The sequence below is a fragment of the Vanessa atalanta genome, chromosome Z (genome assembly GCF_905147765.1).
Source record: "Vanessa atalanta chromosome Z, ilVanAtal1.2, whole genome shotgun sequence".
NCBI classification, from domain to species: Eukaryota; Metazoa; Arthropoda; class Insecta; order Lepidoptera; family Nymphalidae; genus Vanessa; species Vanessa atalanta.
Window position 1 is genome coordinate 7,436,982 of NC_061902.1, and position 19,314 is coordinate 7,456,295.

At 29.8% G+C, this 19,314-nt stretch overlaps 1 protein-coding gene across 4 annotated transcripts in view; it reads left to right on the forward strand.

Annotated features, from left to right (window-relative positions):
- The first annotated feature begins 390 nt into the window (after positions 1–390).
- LOC125075838 (ecotropic viral integration site 5 ortholog) overlaps positions 391–19,314 on the forward strand; it is a 45,177-nt gene continuing 26,253 nt past the window's right edge. For 2 of the 4 annotated variants that reach the window (XM_047687633.1, XM_047687636.1), the window contains exons 1-3: positions 407–505; positions 9,411–9,468; positions 19,072–19,202. In XM_047687633.1, coding sequence (XP_047543589.1) covers positions 19,112–19,202 — 91 coding nt within the window. In that variant the 5' untranslated portion in view covers positions 407–505; positions 9,411–9,468; positions 19,072–19,111. Of the gene's footprint in view, positions 506–9,410; positions 9,469–19,071; positions 19,203–19,314 lie in introns of all 4 variants that reach the window. The other 2 variants (XM_047687634.1, XM_047687635.1) reach the window with 2 other exon arrangements.

Here is a 19,314-nt window from a genome sequence, read left to right on the forward strand (position 1 = left end):
TTGTACAGTTACTAGATGTCGCTTTTGAGCTAAATATAATTCGTTTACTTTACTTTTACGCTAGATGTCAACAATGTATTTCTACTAGTGATAATAATTTGTATTGTTAAATCAGCAACAAATATTAAGTTTGCGTAAATTTTATTGTAAGTTATGAAAGTCAATTTCTATCTTAATAAAATCTAGAAAAAATACTAATCAAATTTAAATATTTTCTCAAAATTGATTCAAATAAAATCAAGATTTTTTTTAAAATACTACTTGATACTTTATTTTATTTGAAATAACAATCAATTAATAGTTTTAATCGATTAAGTAAAATTATATTACGTTTTCTGAACGAAAGCTAATGTCGAAAATTTGTATTGTTTATAGTCTGTTCACATTCTCTGTGACTGACTTACAATCACAGTTCTGCCAGCTGGGCGGTTCCAATTTTTTCATATTTATATTATAATTAAACAAAACAAATTATTCTTGCCATTGTGTGCCTACGCAACAAAATGTAAGTATATATATTTTTTCCCTTGTTATAAATATATTAGTCAACAGAATTTACGTTAAAAGATCTTTGTTGCGAAAGTAACAGTACTAAATAGAAATTCCGACGCTTTATGTATGCAGTTAACGTGTTAAGTTCTGTATTGCAAACAAAACAAATATTTTTATTAATTATAAATACAGATATTTTAAAACTGTTTGGTGTTTTTTAAATTAATTTATATTTATATTATTACTAATCAATTCAATTTCAACAAAGTTTTAAAGATTGTACATATTTTCACTAGTTCAAATAATAAATGTTACTTCATGCATCCATATAAAATTGTTCATATTTTTTTGTTATTAGTAGTAGTTATTCGGTAGTTGTATTATTTTTTGGAAACAATATTCTCTAACTTTTAATTAATATTACTTCAATTTCACATCCTCAGTTTTAAATACGTCAAACCATACATTTCGTCAAGAATATACATTTTTTTGCAACTATTAATTTTTAATAAGAATGTTTTCATTTAACGGAACTTTCAAAACTGACAAATTGTCTTAATCTGTCATTCTTTATATGTCTACTATCTTATATTTCTGATGGTAAGATTAAAAAATATTTCAACTTACTTACTTGAATGGCTTACTTGCTTAAACTGAATTATAACAAGGAGATTGCTCTGTGTTATTCTAATAAAATTATTATACAATTTTTTTATTGACAGTTTAAAATTTTTGCTTATACATGGTCTGACATAAAGTCTTACATGTATAGTAAGTAAGAAAAAGACATATAAACAAATTTGTTTTATGTTATAAATACCAATAGATCAAAATTTACTATAGTCATATTCTATCTATTTTCTTTATAGCAAATAAAATACAACATTAATGTGATTATTATTTGTTGCGATTATAGTGGATTCCATACTACATAAAATACAGTAAAATATTATAAATAAGTTATATTGTATACACAGGGAAGTTATAGCTATTTATTATCCCAAAACCGAACTGACATCCTGTAGGTAATGTAAGAAAAAAATAATAACTTTTTTATTGTATTTTGATTTAACGTTTATAATTATTTTAGGACTATTTAAAAGTCTCTAATTTATTTTAACCATGTAGTAAATACATACTTCAATCTGGTTCAATAATAATGTAATATCATATACGGAATGGATGTTCCTTCATACACATTTTTTTTTTGTCAATCAATTGATTAATCTTAACTAATCAACTAGTTTTACTAACTTAGAACTAGTTTATAAATTTTATATAAAATATACATTTTCAATGTTATTGAAGTTAATGTATTGTGCTCTGCATTCTTACTGTATTTTGCTACTTGTCTTGATGAACAGCCAGAAGAAAATTTTTTATGAATCGAGTTAAAGGTATGATTTATCATCAGGGTTGTTTACTATAAAGTTATAATAAACCCCTTTACATGATTAAATTTAAGATAAATGATCAAATATGAGCCTTAAAACTGAGCGTAGGAATAGGTGTTGCCTTAGGATTGTAAATTCTTATAATTACTCATGTAAAATAAATGTGTTGCGTTTATACATTTATTAAGAATATTTTTTCCAAGAGGTCCTTACACTGCATATTCATTTAAATATTTTTTGGACTCAATTTATAATTGACACTGAAAAAATATAATATATTAAATATTTGATATATTACTTTCTTCCTAAAATTTATAGTTGGTTTATGCTTTTTGGATAACTATAATTTAAGAAATTGCTTGAATTAAAAAATTATTCGTTATAGCTTGTTCGGCAAAACTTATAATAATCTGTTCATAATCCGGCAACCGACAATATTAAATTGGTAAAAAATGTATTTTTTATCTCCAAAATATATACAAGACAAAAAATTATTTGAACTGTTTAAAATATTATTTAAACTGATTATAACAGTTTATTTCCAATTGCCATTAGTATACAAAAATTCATATTGGCAACTATAAAAACTAATCAACTCTGCCGTATATAACAGTATTGAAATAATTTTATAACAAGAAAAGCCATTATTTTAAAACCAACAAAAGTAATAAAACTTAATTCAGACACCAGTAACTATTCATGATGTTCAATATTAACGCGGCCGATATATTTTTTCGGTAATAGGTAAATAGGTTCTGCTGTATAAATATAAACATTTAAATCGTGTAAATCATTATATCAATGTGTTAATTGAGAAAATAACATACACAAAAGTAGAACTCAGTGTAGTTTGAAGTATGAGACACAATCAAAAATTATAAATTAATCTAACTAGATTAATTTTGAATATTTATCAATGTTCACGTTATTTTCTAAATTATTTTTCATTTTTTAATATCAATGTATCAATGTATATTTTTTGGTAGTTAATGTACTATATATGTATAGTATGGAACACGTGAACGAAAACATTTGAAAAAATAAACACGTGAAAACAGACACTAAAAAATTACTCAAATAATTATTTTCTTGCGGACATACATACTTAAATGATTTATCTTGAATATTTTAATATAATACTAGTCTATTCATATTTTATGTATCCTTTACGAAGCAAGTACATACCTCATGAACATGCAATTTTGTAATTATAACAATTTATAGACAAGGCTAGGCTTTTCATTTTAGTATGTTAATATTTCTTATATACCAACAGTTTTAAAACAATTTTCCAAAATGTGTCCGCTTATCGTTAAACATAATAATTATATGAATGAAACATATTTCACTAGCTTGTTATTTTGATGTAATTGAGCTACATTTGGCATATACTTATAGAATTCTCGTGTAAGGGACACAAAGTGGCAAAAAGTAGTGGCATTATAGTATCATAAAACGGTAATATTACGTTGTCGCCACTAGAAAGATTGCGTGATTGCTCGCAACGAATAACAGAGTCAAGCGTGCGGAAATGTGTATCTGAGAAAAAGCTATGCCACACGAAAAATTAATTGATCGAAACGAGATGGAAATAGTTTTCGCCTCCAAGAGTGAGTGAGCTGGAGCATGCTTTAGGTCGACGTACTCGCGCTGTTATGACTCGATCTCTATAGAGGCTGATCGAGATGTGATGTAGCGGTAACTTGACGATAATTAAGCCATTATGTATTAATGTGTTAGAAGTACTTATAACAAATTAGTAGGAATACGTAAATAGCTTAAAATCAGATATGTATTTGATAAGGATCATGTTTAAAGATTATTATATCAAATCGCACGTAACAATCGAGTATCGCAATTTAAAGATATATAAATGTACGTATTTTATTTCGTTTAATGTTCACAGTTGTATTAAATTTTAACAGCAACAATAGAAATAACGAATGTTTCCTTATCGCTTTGGAAATGTTTTTTTTTTTATGTTATGGACTGTTAATAATTAAAACGCTTTATGAAGTTTAATAATCTGATAAGTCAGAGTATTAGTTTCATACGTCTGTTCTCATATTTTCATATAATGATTGAAAAACAATGACTAGGTATACAAAATAAATTACTTTTATAAGCAAATAGTTATCTCGTTTTTTACTAATTTTCGGTCTTGACATTTGATAAATCGATTCTTTGATGAGAATATTTAAATGAAAATGAAAAAATTAAAATTCCTTTTCTCATGTAATGAAAATATTAATTCTTACTTCAAATGAATGTTGACCATATTGTTACTAACTACGAATAAAATATTTTAAATTTATATTCATACAAAATCGTTTGTTAAATTATAATTACATAACAGATTATACTTTCTCAAACCACCACTACATTAAAATTATTCGTTTTCTAACTAGGACTTATAATAAAGCGTTAAACTTTAAATCTGTTTCATGACCAGCTTCGGAACCACTTTTATAGTAAATCATAAATTTTTCACTATGTAGCCCACAGGCCACAACCCTCATTGAACAGGCTAACTAACCCGAAAAGTCGTGATAATAAGTGCTATCACTTAAATTCGGATTGCCTAAATTTAAATAAACGTGTTGTTTAACTGTTCAAACACTCCAGCTTTATCTATATCTACTTATATATTATGAATGCGCGTCTGTTTGTTACTCTTTCAACTTAAGCAAGGATAACTTTTTTATACCTGAAGTCTGACTAGTAACTCTTAAAACTCGAGCAAAGCCGCGGGCGACAACTATGTATATACTAAGTATGTATATAAATATGATATATAGATCATACAAAATCGTTATAAAAAAAACATTCAATAATTATAATAAATAATTTCCATAAATATTTTGTTTGTTTATTTTGATATATAATTTAATATAAAGTATAGATGTAAAGGTACAGTCACGCCTGTATATGTTTATTATCTAAGTGACTCACCAGTGTCAAATAACCGGTTTGTATATACTGTTATTATACATCATGTGAACACATCACCAGCAAATGACATAAGACAAGGGTTGCCAGGTATTCGGGATTAGCACGGGACGGATATGTTATAGTCGTATATCGAACTATCTACAAACGACACGAAAGCTACCGAAAACATTTTAAAGTAAAACAAATTAATATTAAACTTTGATAAAAGGGTGACATTGAATTAGAATTTATAATTTAATCATATTATTTTCATTTCATTAAACATGAAAGATTTTGCTCGATTAAATATCAGATTAATATATTTTAATTATCGTTAGTTTAGTTAATATTATGCTAAATTGTCGTGTACCTTCTGAATGACGAATCAAACCTTTAACATAGCTTTCAGTCCCACGTAAAAGCATTGTGCATCAATAACTAATTAGTCCACTGTTCCAAGTGATCGAATTCAATTATAGAAATGCGCCAAATATATCTGAATTGGAAATTATATTATACTGTCTCTTAATACCAACATCAGCATTCAGATGAAATTAATTTAGTATGACAGTCCACATTTGTTTGGTAATTCGGATGTGAAACACGGAGCGGAATCTCAATTGTATTCGATTGGCTCAAACGCGAACATAGCTAGATTCGTCAGGATGGTGGTGACTGGTCGCGTTACAGAAAAGACTGAAATGATTTAAAATTTGTCTTTAAACTATATTTTTCATTGAAATAAACACCAAACTTGATATATGACGTATGTACGTACACACCATAATAATTAGTCGCCGGATTTTATTGTGACCACTATAAGGCTAGGATTGATCCGTTATTAAACAATATTATGATATACATTACTCCTAAATAAATACAAGAAGCGTGGTTTTATATGATGTAATCTGTGGTAAGTTATTCAAAGTAAGACTCGGTTACTTATATAAATATATCTCTAGAGGACTCTGAATATCTGTTTTGAAAATTATCATTATATAAATTATGGCAATTTAGTATGTAAATACTACATATATAATTTTGTGAAAAATAAATTAAAAACAACATACGTACGTACATACATACAAAACTCATTTTGAACAAAATATCATAATTTTCTAGTTGAAAATGATATGGAAAAATTTTGGTCTAAAGTTTTAATTAATCCTTACATTACTTTTGGTAAAAGGTTAATTAGCATGAATATGAAGCTTCTAATTTAATGATAAAACGAGAACAAAGCTTATTGAAACTAGGTTTGAATTTGAATAACTTCTGTTAATTAAAGGTGTACATTTATTTTAGTTCTAAAATAACAAAAGTAAAAATAAGTGCTGGGCTAAGGTCTCCTCTCGCTTTGAGGCGAGGTTTTGGATATTATATGGATAGTTTATGGATAGATTTCATTGAAATTAGACACATGCAATTTCGACGATGTTTTACCGCCGAACATAAATTAATTATAGACACAAAAAATATAAACATTACTTTTAGTTGGGCCTAATAATATTTAAATGATACAAAGATTAATGTCTTGAACAATACAAAATCTTAACTGAAATAATTGGCATTTATAAAGGATTACATTATTTATATTATAAAGAACGAGAAAATTATTAATTGAACGAGAATTACAACTGAGTTGATGTTACCTACTCAATCTGCGCAAAACCCTGACATCTAGTTTAATATTTTAGACCCAAAAATACATTGATGTTGTTTGAAATAATAACGTTACTATATGTAAGGGTTATTCGTTTTTGACCAAATCGTTTGAACTTCATTACAATTATGTTCAAAGATCAACCAGATTTTACTGTGACTTTGTAGCATATTAGTGATAGTTAAACCTCATCTAAATTATATTGCAGGTTAAAAGTAACATTGATTGGCTCATTATATCGCGTGTATTGGCAAATTTTTATTTATAGTCATATAAACACTTTATAATGTTAAAATTTAATTTATTTTGTTTATGGATAATAAGATTACCTAAGTAAATGTGTACCGTATTATAAACCAGAATGTTTTTTATTTAATCTGATCTGCTTTAAAACCAAATAGTGAGTCAGTGTTCAGCCAAATTACTCGGCACTTTGTTTGAAATGGTACTTCACTATTGTGAATGCATACAGAGGTCATCATTTGTCATCTGATCTCTGTAGGTAAATTTAAGCTACTTTGACCTCTGTAAACATTATTCCTATACAAATATATCAGCATATATTTGAGCATTTCACGAGAGCACGGTCATTATAGTGACTATTCCTTTGTCTGCTTGAATTATTTTAATATTTCATAAAACTCGTTACGATAAAAGCTTCATATATATGGTGTTCCAGGGGATAGATAAAAAAATTATAAGCTATATATCTTACTGTGATATAAACATTATCCTAAAATATATTTATTTTTCGTATGCTATAACGGTGAAAATTATTGTTTAGAAGTTGATTAGTAGTCCGCAGAGCAAGGCAAACTGGTGCGTGTATGTCCTGTCTCGCATTGATGGAAACTGGTTTTTAAGTGAGTCATGCTACCCACGTGGAGTGTCCTCGGCTAACGCACACAAACACTTCGGTCCACGCTTACCGGGCTTCACGTTTTTAAAGTATATGATCTATCTTGCAATTTAACTAATGCATGTATCGAGCTATCGTCAATAAATAATAATATCAAATTCATAAAAAATAACAAGTCTTTATAATTAAAATGTTTCGAAACTTTATAAAAACTTATTAATAGTCAATTTTAAATGATAAAAGCTAGATAGTTTACGTTTAAATTTATTCTATTAAAAAAAGTGAATGTTACGTATACAGAAAAAAAATCAAAAACGACACCAAATAAAAGAAGTGTCAACGCTATAACCAACGTGTATAATAACGTCATAGAACAAAAGCAAACTATGCAGAGCCGCGTACAAAAATGTAAATTACTCATAACAAGCTTAAAGAGTAATAATTTAAAGTCCACTAGTGCATTGGTCGCGATGTTTGAAAGCTGACACATTTTGTAATCAGTGTTTTTTACCCTTGGATTAGATGGATAGAAAAAAACATGACGACGAAGTTTACAACTGGAAAGTAATACCTACCTACCAACAGCCTATTTTAATCTCAGGAAAATTGTCTTAGACGTTGATTTGTCGTAATTTGATTGGTCGAGATCTTTAATATGGTATTTATTATGGATTAAAAAATGAATGTCAGAAGTAAAATTAAAGTGGACAAAAGAAGTTAAGCGAAATAGTGTTGTATTATAAATAAATATGTATTATTCAAGAACTGTTTGTAGTGCATAACATAGCGGATCTATTAACAAATCGCATGGAATATATAATATAATACAAGATTTGTTTATCGCTCTACTCCGTTTGAAACAGGCTCTAAGAATTAAGTCTGAAAATATGTAAATGAAAATCAAGTTATATAAATAATTTTTATCTCATAAACTTAACAATTTCACGTTCGATTAAATTCTATAATTCATTACTACTTAATACGTAAATATTTTTGTTATTAAAAAGAGGTTCGTCAAGAGGATAATTTTTTATCGTCTATGACGTCAGGCTAATTTACCTCGTTGAATAGGTTTCGTGAATGTGCAGACAGTCTAAAGGTACCTACCGTATTAATGGCGCGCTTATTCAAATTAACTGAAGCGTTCATATTCGACCACTGCTAATGACACTCATTCTGTTGCTGATTACCAGTTTGTATCGCCAAACAACAGTAGAGTTCTTTTGAGTTCACTTATTCATTATGATTCGCTAGTGACGTAACACGACCAACGGGTTGTGGTGCATTGACAATATTCAAGATAATATCAAAAATATAAGTAAGGGTTTTCATAATGAAATAGTTTTTAAGAATTATAATTAGTAAATACACAACTACTAAAAACAAGACTAATTCTAACTGATATTATAAAGGCGATTGTGAGTTTTTTCATAATTTTATTGTTATTTTTTTGGGGAAACATACAGCATAGTAAACATACACAAACATTTGATACCAAAATAAGTCTTACATGAGCCAACAAAGTTTCCACTGTTACAATAAAACCTGGAGTGGACCTAATAAGAACTCGTAATTAACAGATAATCAAAGTATATAAAATAAAGTTTTTAAAAATAATTTAATGTGTAATAAAAGAAAAACAAACAAAAGCAATAATAATTAATGACAAATACAGTTTTTAAGACTCCTAAGAAATTGAACAGATTTAACATGAAATTTTGCAAATAAGTTATCAGGGAAAATAGGTTTTAGGGTACCTAACAGTTAACCCCCATCGCACTCCCTTCACACAAGTGAAACCTCAGGCTGAAACTAGGCTTCTAACTTAAGACCTAAAGCAAATAATTCAAGTAGTTCTCGCATACGGAATTTGTGAGCAGCATATCGTGTATCGTAAATACCATGCTTAAACAAAATTTTGCGATTTCGGAACGATACGTTTACAGTTACTCCAACAATACTTGAAATGTGGAAACTAAAAATTGGCACCAAGATTGTTTTAAAGAAAAATGCACCTTCGTGTAAAGTACATAGCATATGTTGTAGCATAAAATTCTGTATTTTTTTTCAGTTAATGTTCGAGCCAGCGCCAACCGTGACGTGTACATCGACTTTTACTCTAATTAAAGGTAAGTAATGCTTAACCGACGATTTATGTTTTTTTTTATAGATTGATTGCGAGTATTTGCTTTTTTTATATAATATAACGTTGGAGTCAATTCAGCTCTCACAAATGTTGGTAATGATTTCATGACATTATAAATAAAATAATGAAAATATCTATAGTATAATAAATCTGCTATGCATAACTTGATGCAGATTATATAATTATGGACGAAGCGGTTTTCATCCAGGTATATATTTACCTTTCACTAGCAATAAATTAGACGGTCAAAATTCTAACAAAAAGTTCACGTTAGTTAAACACGGTGTACCAAGCTAACTTAAGTATACTTAATTATGCGACTCTGTAAATTGCTTCAGGATACAAATGAATACTAAATCCAATCCAAATTTGTGGCAATGCGAAGTAGAAATTTAGTTTTGATTGAACGATTGCATCCACAAGTATTTGTGGGAACTGTGGTTCTTGACAAATACTTTCAATTTGAAAAAATATCTTTGGATGTTTCACTAGACATTTTCGGCCTTATAAATGATGCGTAGTTTTCCCTCTTTCTTTCTTAATCGATTTAATATTTGAAAGAAAAGGACCCATCAATGTTTAACTTATACCATACATAAATTATAATTATAGGCAAAGCCATTTAGTTTTATCTACAAACGAATTTGACGTCTAACTTGACTAGCGCGTCTGGTACTTGAGCGTGTAGCTGGGCTTTAAATTCACGTAACATTTTAACGAGTGCTACATTTGTGCTTTGAGATGAATTGACTTTAAGTTTTCAGTGATTTTGTGTTTCGTGCTTTTATAACCGCATCAATTATAATTTGAAGATTTTCTCTTCAATGCTCGCACTTATGAAACCTTTTTTTTGTATATAAAAAAATGAATAAAAAAGTCAACTTTAGAAATATGTAGACTTGTTTACCCAAATAGTTAATAATGTCAATAGTTGCTTCTAGTCAAATATAAAAAGCGTGTGTAGTCAACATAGAACACTTTATTTAACCAGTCAAATATAATCTAAATGGATTGGAAATTTTTTGTTGGTTCTCAAAAGCAAACGCTCGAAACATTAATACAAAAAAAAACAGTCAACGTCCATGTTATAAATACGGAACTCGACAGTTTCGTTTTATGAAAAACTTATATACATACAACAATGTGCAACCTCCATATTCTATATCAATATAATATATGTATATCTAACAGTTTACATATAATACTATTCGTCCAAAATCCTAAGAAAATTACACATATAAGAATGGTTTTATTACTGCATCCATTGACATTTTAGTGTAGAAGCTTTGTATTTTAAATGACGGCCGAATGAATCGAGATCGGGAGCCCTCTACAATATTAAGATGTTTCTAAAATAACCCTCTGACACGAGTGCATTGAATATTTTATGGATACAGAAATATCACATATCTGTTCCATTTCGGATTTAACTTTGTGCACTTGAATTAATGATTTTAAAAGGTTGCTCTTTTTTATATTCATTTAAATTATAAAGTGTCGAGATGGATTCAAGTTTGAATTTTGTTTAATGTACCTTTGCATTAGTAATAGTAAAAGTAATGTTAAGTAACAGACAGTAAATGTTTCATAGCTGGCCAAATACCTCCTTTCCTTCTGAGGAAAAATCTCTCTGACACATCCAGGAACCATTTCGGGAGATGAATTACCAATTATACTTTAATAAAGTACAAATTCATAACCTTACCTTAACCTGAAGTCAACAGAACCAAATATAATTTGTCCATTTTATAAATATTTATAAGTTGATATAAATTAATTTGTTCTCAACCACAAATGTATGATCTAAACGTTTTTGACGTAATATTTACTTAAATATCCATTCGTTGTCTAATAGCATTCAATACACATTAAAGTACAATTAACTTAAGTTTTCCTGCGATTACGCTCGCGTTTAAACTGTTGGTTATTTATATTTATTTTTCCGCTAGCAAAATACACTATATGTATTTTGCTATATGTTCTAATTACGGACGATGTTTCTCGATTGAAGAATAAGCACACATGGTTATAATTAAAAGACTAAGTATTTAAATTTCATTACCATTCCAGTAGCTTGTGCTCCATGATTGTTAAAACATGAAACAATCTTCATAAGAATAAATGATGAAAAGAAAAAGTAAAGTGAGACCCTGTAATAGTGTATAAACAGCTGGGCAAAGACTGTTTGAGGAGAAGATTAGGAGTTTTCCTTCACTGCGTATTAGTGGATACCGATACATTAAACTTTATTCTCGACAAAATGGCGACACTTTTACATTAGGCATGTTCTGTTTGTTTGGATTAGTGAATTGTTTGGATAAATTCGCAGTTTATCCCAATTTAAAACAATACCATTATTGAATATATGCACTATGCCATTATGAACTCTATTGTTTTTCCAATAGTAACAACAAATTGAATGTTCTACTGCCTTTTTAACCATGTTTTAAAATTGCAACTGGAAATGAATCGAAATATTTTCATTATTTACGTCACTTTAATATTTTTACTATTTGTTCTCATTTTTCCATCGCCCGCAAGTCCTCCAGACTAGACGTGCTCAGGAATATTTTACGTAGAATGCAACCGTAAAAAACGGACTCGTTTTTACACCAGTAATAATCACGCTGCTAGTGGAAAAGTTTTTCAGTAAAGTAATTACTTTAAGAGGCCCAGCTTTAATGCTTTGAAAAGTTCAAACCGTAAACAAAAGGGAATCTGAATAAATGTAGAATCTGCAAGTTGATACTTAGGTTAGCATTACCTACGTTAACTAGAAATATTGTAAGCTGATTCTTGTCTTAGTATTGTATTGTAAAATGCTGGTCGTAAAAATACCAAATGCTACACGCACAGGATGTTTGAAGTTTTCGGTTTTTTTTTCTACCATATTGTTAGTGGATCTGGTAACTTACGGCGCATCTATAATTCTTTTAAGTTTTCGATTAGCTTGTAATGTACACATCAACATTTTATGCAAATCAGGCAGATTAAGGAATTGCTTATGGAGTTATCTCATAAGTAGTTGAATTTCACTTTAGCATAAAAAATAATCATTCTATTTTTGCCTCATATTCTTAAATCTTAGAAGTAGAGAAGGCATTAATTTAATTTTGGTTTGGCTTTGTGCAAAAAAATCTAAGTAGGTAACGCAGCCTTATATTCTACTGTCAAACATTAACAATTTTACATGGAAGTGCAAACAAGCACTTGCTTAGTGGTTAAATCTTAATCTCATCTCTAAATCTTAATCACATAATTGATAGACATTTAAGGTGTAACGAAGTCTGGAGATGATGATTTATCGATGGTATCTTACTGATGTTATTATATAATAAACTGTGCACTATAGTGAATTACTCTTAGACGAATTTCGAAATTAAGATGAACCTCGAAGTGTCACTGGAGCGCTGGATATGTTTAGGCTCTGCAGTGGTGTCGAATCATCATCCAATCGGATGGCGATTCGATACCACAGAGGGGTCAGACAACGACTGAACTTGTTTGCCGAGACGCGGGAATAACTGGCCGGACTCTGGATTTGAATCTTCTAACTAACAAGTAGCAAAAGGTACATATATACAATACGTATCTGCGGATATCCTGCAGTACTATGTATACTTAGGTATAATATTTGCTATATCTTATATTCCTGTCCATATTTGAGTATGTATGTATTTTAAATTGAAATTTACCATTGACATCGTAAGTATTTTCAAGGTAAGAATTTTTATTTTTGATCTGATGTTAATCTTTGTATATTTTCAAGTATGCCATCATATGGGCGAGTAAGCCGATGTAGTAATATGCACAACGAACATAACATCTGTTTCCGTAGTTGGTAGTGCAATTTAGGAATGGATATTAACCATTTTTTTTATTCATAGCATTCTAAAATTTAAATTTCTTTTATTAATTAAATAAATTCGATAAAAAAAACTGAAAATATCCATTTATGAAATGACCATTAATATATGCTTAATCGAACTCGGTTGTAGGTAGCTAGCGAACAATTCGATATATGATTTGCTCATGTTTCACATATACAATGATTTAAGTTCAGTAAAGCTATTCTGTAAGAAGACACTCAAAACTCGTTGCGGATCAATAGCGTGAAATGTTGAAACGTGATATGTATCATTGATATAATAATTACACATAGGGATACACGTATAAAATGGTTTATCAGCGTAATTCGGTTATAATCATTTCACGGGTGAGACACGATGTAAATTCTTACCGGTTCGTACTGCAGATTGATACGAATCTGGACTTAATTCACTTAATAAAGCTGCGTGTTTTAAAGCGCATTATGCATGTGGAAAAAAGCTGGCTCTAAATTATTTGGTCATCTGCTTTGCCTTTAAAATTGTTGATAAATATTATATTTAAACATCCTAAGTTCTACATTATCGCGGGACGTAGTTTTGAAAACGTAAAAAATAAACTATACTAAATAGCTCTACTACATGGTTCTATTGGCTTCCATTTGATTTGTCATGACTCCAGGTCGATATGAATGGTTCCTATTGATTGCCCCTTCTTTTACAAAGCTCTATCAATGGACAATACGGAGTTGCCGTGATTGAAGACGCAATCCTTAATGTTTATATGATACAATTAATAATATTAATAAGGTGAGCCACATAAGCAAATCATACAGAAATGTTGGTCGCCAGCTCCCTTGCCGTATATATGTCGATAACTGAAGCAAGCGTGTGATGACATTTTGATGTCAAATTTATTTAAAGGTATAAATGTACTGGTTCTATGATATAATTAATTTAATATCTAGAAGTGTATTTAGTTGACTACAAATGAAATTATGAAAAACTTATCGAAATCGATGAAACAGGCAAAAAACGAATTACTTACTAATGTGAAATTTGTAAAACCGAACGAAAGTCGATGATGAACTGTTATGACGTATTATTGTACATCGTAACATATATATGTAACTTTAAAATGAAAAATTATTCTTAATTTTCTTTGAATAATTTCAAACGCTTAATTTTATACTCTTGTACGATTAAAAAAAATACATTTAGTGTAATACGAGTGAAAAAGGTAATCCTCGGGACAATTGGCTTTTAATTAGTGTACGCCTTTCCGTTAAAAATTCTCATTTAAAAGTCGTTGAGACGCTTGATCCTAGGCGGAGTCGGAGTCACGTAATTACCACCCTAACAACTTGGCTACAGGAATTGTGTACAGTTTTAAAGTCAAAGTATCGGGCTTAAATATGGAAATAGCTAAGTCAGGAATTACAAAAGAGGCCAATTGAATCCTTAATAACTATTTTCTAGAAATCAACAAAGCTATTTCTAATTTGCCCTAATAATAACTTAGCCTCTCGAATCTTTACGTCTGGATACCATGTCATCTTGTTGTTGCTCGAAGTTGCTCTGCGGGTTGGATACACATATAGCAGATTGTCATCTAACGAATGCACTTTCTCATTTTATTTTCTTTAAACGTTTTCGTTTTTATGTTTCATAATTCATATTTTTCATGCGTGCATGAGATGAATTATATACATATATATATAAATAAAGAACATAAAAATACAGCAGTGCTAGCCATGACTTAAACTCTCATCGTTCAAGAAGGTGTTCAAGTCACTAGGTCAACTGATAACTAACGTTACTATTAAAAATATACTTCTAAAATTATAAAACATTAAAAAAATCTATTCTTTTTGTGTTAATATCACACAACAACACATCACTAATCTAATCTTAAGTAATAAAGAACATAGAACTAAACTTGAAATAACCTTCAGTGTTTATTTCATGACAAACGTTTTATTAAATAGAAAAAGATTACACGAATTATACAACTACTTACATATATTGTACTATAAAATAGAAGTGTCATACTCTTTGAGAAAGTATTGCACTTATAGGGTAAGTATTCAATTAAATTTTATGGAATATCAATTTTGACGACATATATTTGGTTTTATAACACAAATATTCGAAATCTTACACAAGCGAATAATACATAGTTTTACTTGATACCATAAGCGAGGCAAGAAATGGTAACTTTAAAATGTCCTGGTTTGTTTCAACCTACTTTGACATAGACCGACCTATAAATACTTCCTAATAAATAAAAGTTCAGTGCTACGCCCTGTCTGGTCGCACCCACCTCGGGGTGGATTGTGCCTACCTCACCCGCAACTATTTATTGGCGGAAGGTAAACTCAAATTCTCGTACAAGTCGAAAAGTGATAATAAAAACAAAATAAAGCGAAAATCTTCTCAGCTTAAGTATAGAAATTGCTAAAGTTTTCTACGTCGGACGCCGTAGTTTTTCGCTCATAATTTATTTAAATTTAATATTTTCAAAATTCACTAGATATTCGAACGTTTTAACTTCACTTTTAGCACTAAATATAAATCGAAATCACGTCGAACGTGATTGAGTTATTATTTAAAATAAAAAAATTAAACAGTCAATGTTATTAGTTATTAGGTTAGTATTTATCTTCTTTTATCGTTCTTTCTGACGTTCGTTCGTTTTCGTGGACGTACTGACACCAAGATCCACCTTAACTTCAAACAAGGAAGCTAATTATTTTAGCGTAAAATAACATTTATTTCTGTTAAAAAGTATTTGTAAAGGTCAAATGAGTCAGTGAGCTTCGAACACAAGTGGTGGTTTCGCATTACCTCTATACAGTTAGGCTAATTAATGCCCTACTGTATAGTAATAGTACCAAAAACAATATTCATAGACCCCTGAACAAACGTCGTTTATAAGTTAAACTTGAATAATTATTGATTAATTTTATATTATAAACAATATAGTCTTTACTGTATGTTATATTCTGTAGCATTACCAGATTATGTGCCGAATTGTAAACGTATATGAGTCAGATAAGTGTTCCCCAACCCGCATTCGACCCGCGTGGTGGCATTTCAAAACTAGCGGCTTACATTTATATATATAAATATATTACATATTTCATCATAGCTGTATGTATACGTATATATAATGAAAATAAAACATACATATATATTTGTATAGCCTAGCAATGGAAGTAGGAAAAAAGATAAACAAACGATTAGAATTACGTATTTCATGCGATTTGCTAATAACTCGGGTATATTGTGCACTACTAAGAGTTTATGATTAATATATTTTTATTTATAATACAACACTATTACACTTAACTTTTAGTTAGTTCCACTTTAATTTTAATTTCCGATAACAGTTTCGCCGACGTTTAATAAGCAATTTTTTGCAAATCCATAGTGAATATCATAAATTAATCAAGCTCTCAACCAACGATATCGCGTCAATTTGCTATCCAATGTTGTTTATTTAGCTTTTCTTGTTCTTGTTAGGATTGGATTGGAGAATATATATACACTTACATGTTTGTAAATCAAATAAAATTTAAAAGCAAGCGTACCGCATGTAATGGCGGCAGCAACACAAAGTATCTTTGTTATTCCAGTCGAGCGTATTATTTTAATTTGAAAAGCTGAAATCCCATCCATTTTAATCTCAACTGATTCCACTTCCCGTTTTAAAAGATACTATAAATTATTTCTGATTGATACATGAGTGGGATCCGGTTTCAATTGAATGAAAAGTAAAATGTACATGTATACTATATAGGGAATATGTACCTGGCTTAATTTATATATTGAATGAAACTGTAATTAATTAAATATAATTTTAATCTGCAACCGAGTTTTATATATATGAGTAGTAAATAGTTAAAGGTTATATACATATAGACCGTAATATTACTTAAAAAAGAAAACAATTCTTAAGGAAGTGCTACATCAGCCGAGAGGCGGATATCCTCTAGACCATTTCCTTAGTCACAGAACTAAATAAAAATTAAAACCTTCAACTCTTATTGCTAGCTAAACTAATACCTAAGCTAAAAGACCACGTTCCGTGTGCAATGATCTTATAAATAAAATAAATTTATCACAATATATAATTATAAATGCGAATGTACTTCTGCTATATCATCAGGACTAAACCCATGTAAAAAGTTACGTTTTGAGGTTTTCGGCAAAATACATAACCTAGGGAAATTTACACGGCATCGTGACACGGCGAGCAATTACTCAGCTTCTATGACTTTTATTTTCAATAGTCCTTTCAATTGTGATATCTTCATCTTTAAATCTATTTTAATACTTCATAGAAAGAGTATTAATTTTACATCGTTAATATACATCAACATGACATAAATAGAATATGACAAATACGTGACAATACGTGAAATAAAACACCTATATTTTTTTTAATATATTGTCTTATATTGCGTTTCGTTGTGTTAAATACCCAACTAATATATATTAATTAAAGTGTCAATTACCCGACGCATCACGATATCATTCCCTCGTGTAGCGTAAACTTTTACGTTATTATATTTTAAGTATGAATTTACATTATATCATTCAGTTTTTTTTACTGTGAAAGGGATTGGGTATATTAATATACGGTCACAATACCTTCCAAGTAAATGTGAATAGGTATCACAAACCTTGTATACCTTACCAGGTATGTAGAATTGTAAAATAAAAAATATAAACGGAGGTATATTAAGTTTTAAGTCTTGTTGTACAAAAAACCAAATGACAATTATATCACGGCTCGGGGAGGCAGAATATAGAAATAAATATTTTATATATATAATTTAGATTTTCTTAGAAACGTGGTTACCCTAGCAGTGACGGATGCGCGGCCTTCATGCTTAGTGGCCGGCCGACCGCCGCGTGTATCACTAACTTTCACCTACACGGTTTCATCAAAACTCATGCGATCTTCAGTTCCCTAATCTGTAATGTCGTGAAGTTTCCCGTGTTTATATTGTAAACATTTGCCATTTTATTATTTGTTGTGCATCGCTAGACTCCAGTCAAACGACGCCGGACAAAATTTTAATGTCTAGGATTTAAAACAGCCTAATTTCCCTGGAGGCTTACTCTGACAACTTAATTACTGTCTACATAGCTCTGTCTGTGAGTAAGGATTATACGAGTAATAATACTATATCTAGTGCCGTTTATTATTGAAAAAAGGTAATTCCTTGAGTTCAAAACTTAGTGAAATGTTATGCACACATTAGCAAGACTCAATATTATATTTTATATCCATGCTCTTTTTGCATGTCACGGTAACCCGTGAACATTATAATAATTTTATTATATGGTGAAAGTACACCTTATCATACCATGAGGGCGATTATAAGTCCAAATGCATGACTGCACTCTTTTATAATTTTTGATTCATTTCGGGTAATGGTCTCAATCATTCATACAAATTTTAAAATATATTGCTTGGAAAAAATTTGATACATACCAGCGTTATAGAATACCTATTTGTGTATTTTGTAAACATTCATAAATGTGCATGTCGGCAAATAGTAATCGATGATTCACGTGTAATTAAGGCGGGTGACGTTTCTTTTAGAGTATAGAACACAAGGTTGAAAATTACATCCATACAATATATACAAAAAAAAAAACATAGTATCATACATAAAATGGGTTACTGAAGGAATATCCTATAGGAGTTAGTGAAGCGATGGATCTGACGTAAAGTTGTGGTGCAGAGAGGTGCTCGAGTGCCCGCTATATGGCAGAGGCCTCAACATGAAGGTGGACGTGGACGGCCGGGAAGCAGCAGCCTGCAGTGCTACTCCGATTGCTAGTAATACAGAGTCGCCTGTCTCATTCCTTGACGGTTTGTTGGCTGATTAACACACTAATACGCGCTCGAGGATTTCGGTCTGTCTTATCACGGTTTCGACGTATTTGTTCGGCATTCGACATCGTCTACCAAGTCGATAACATAA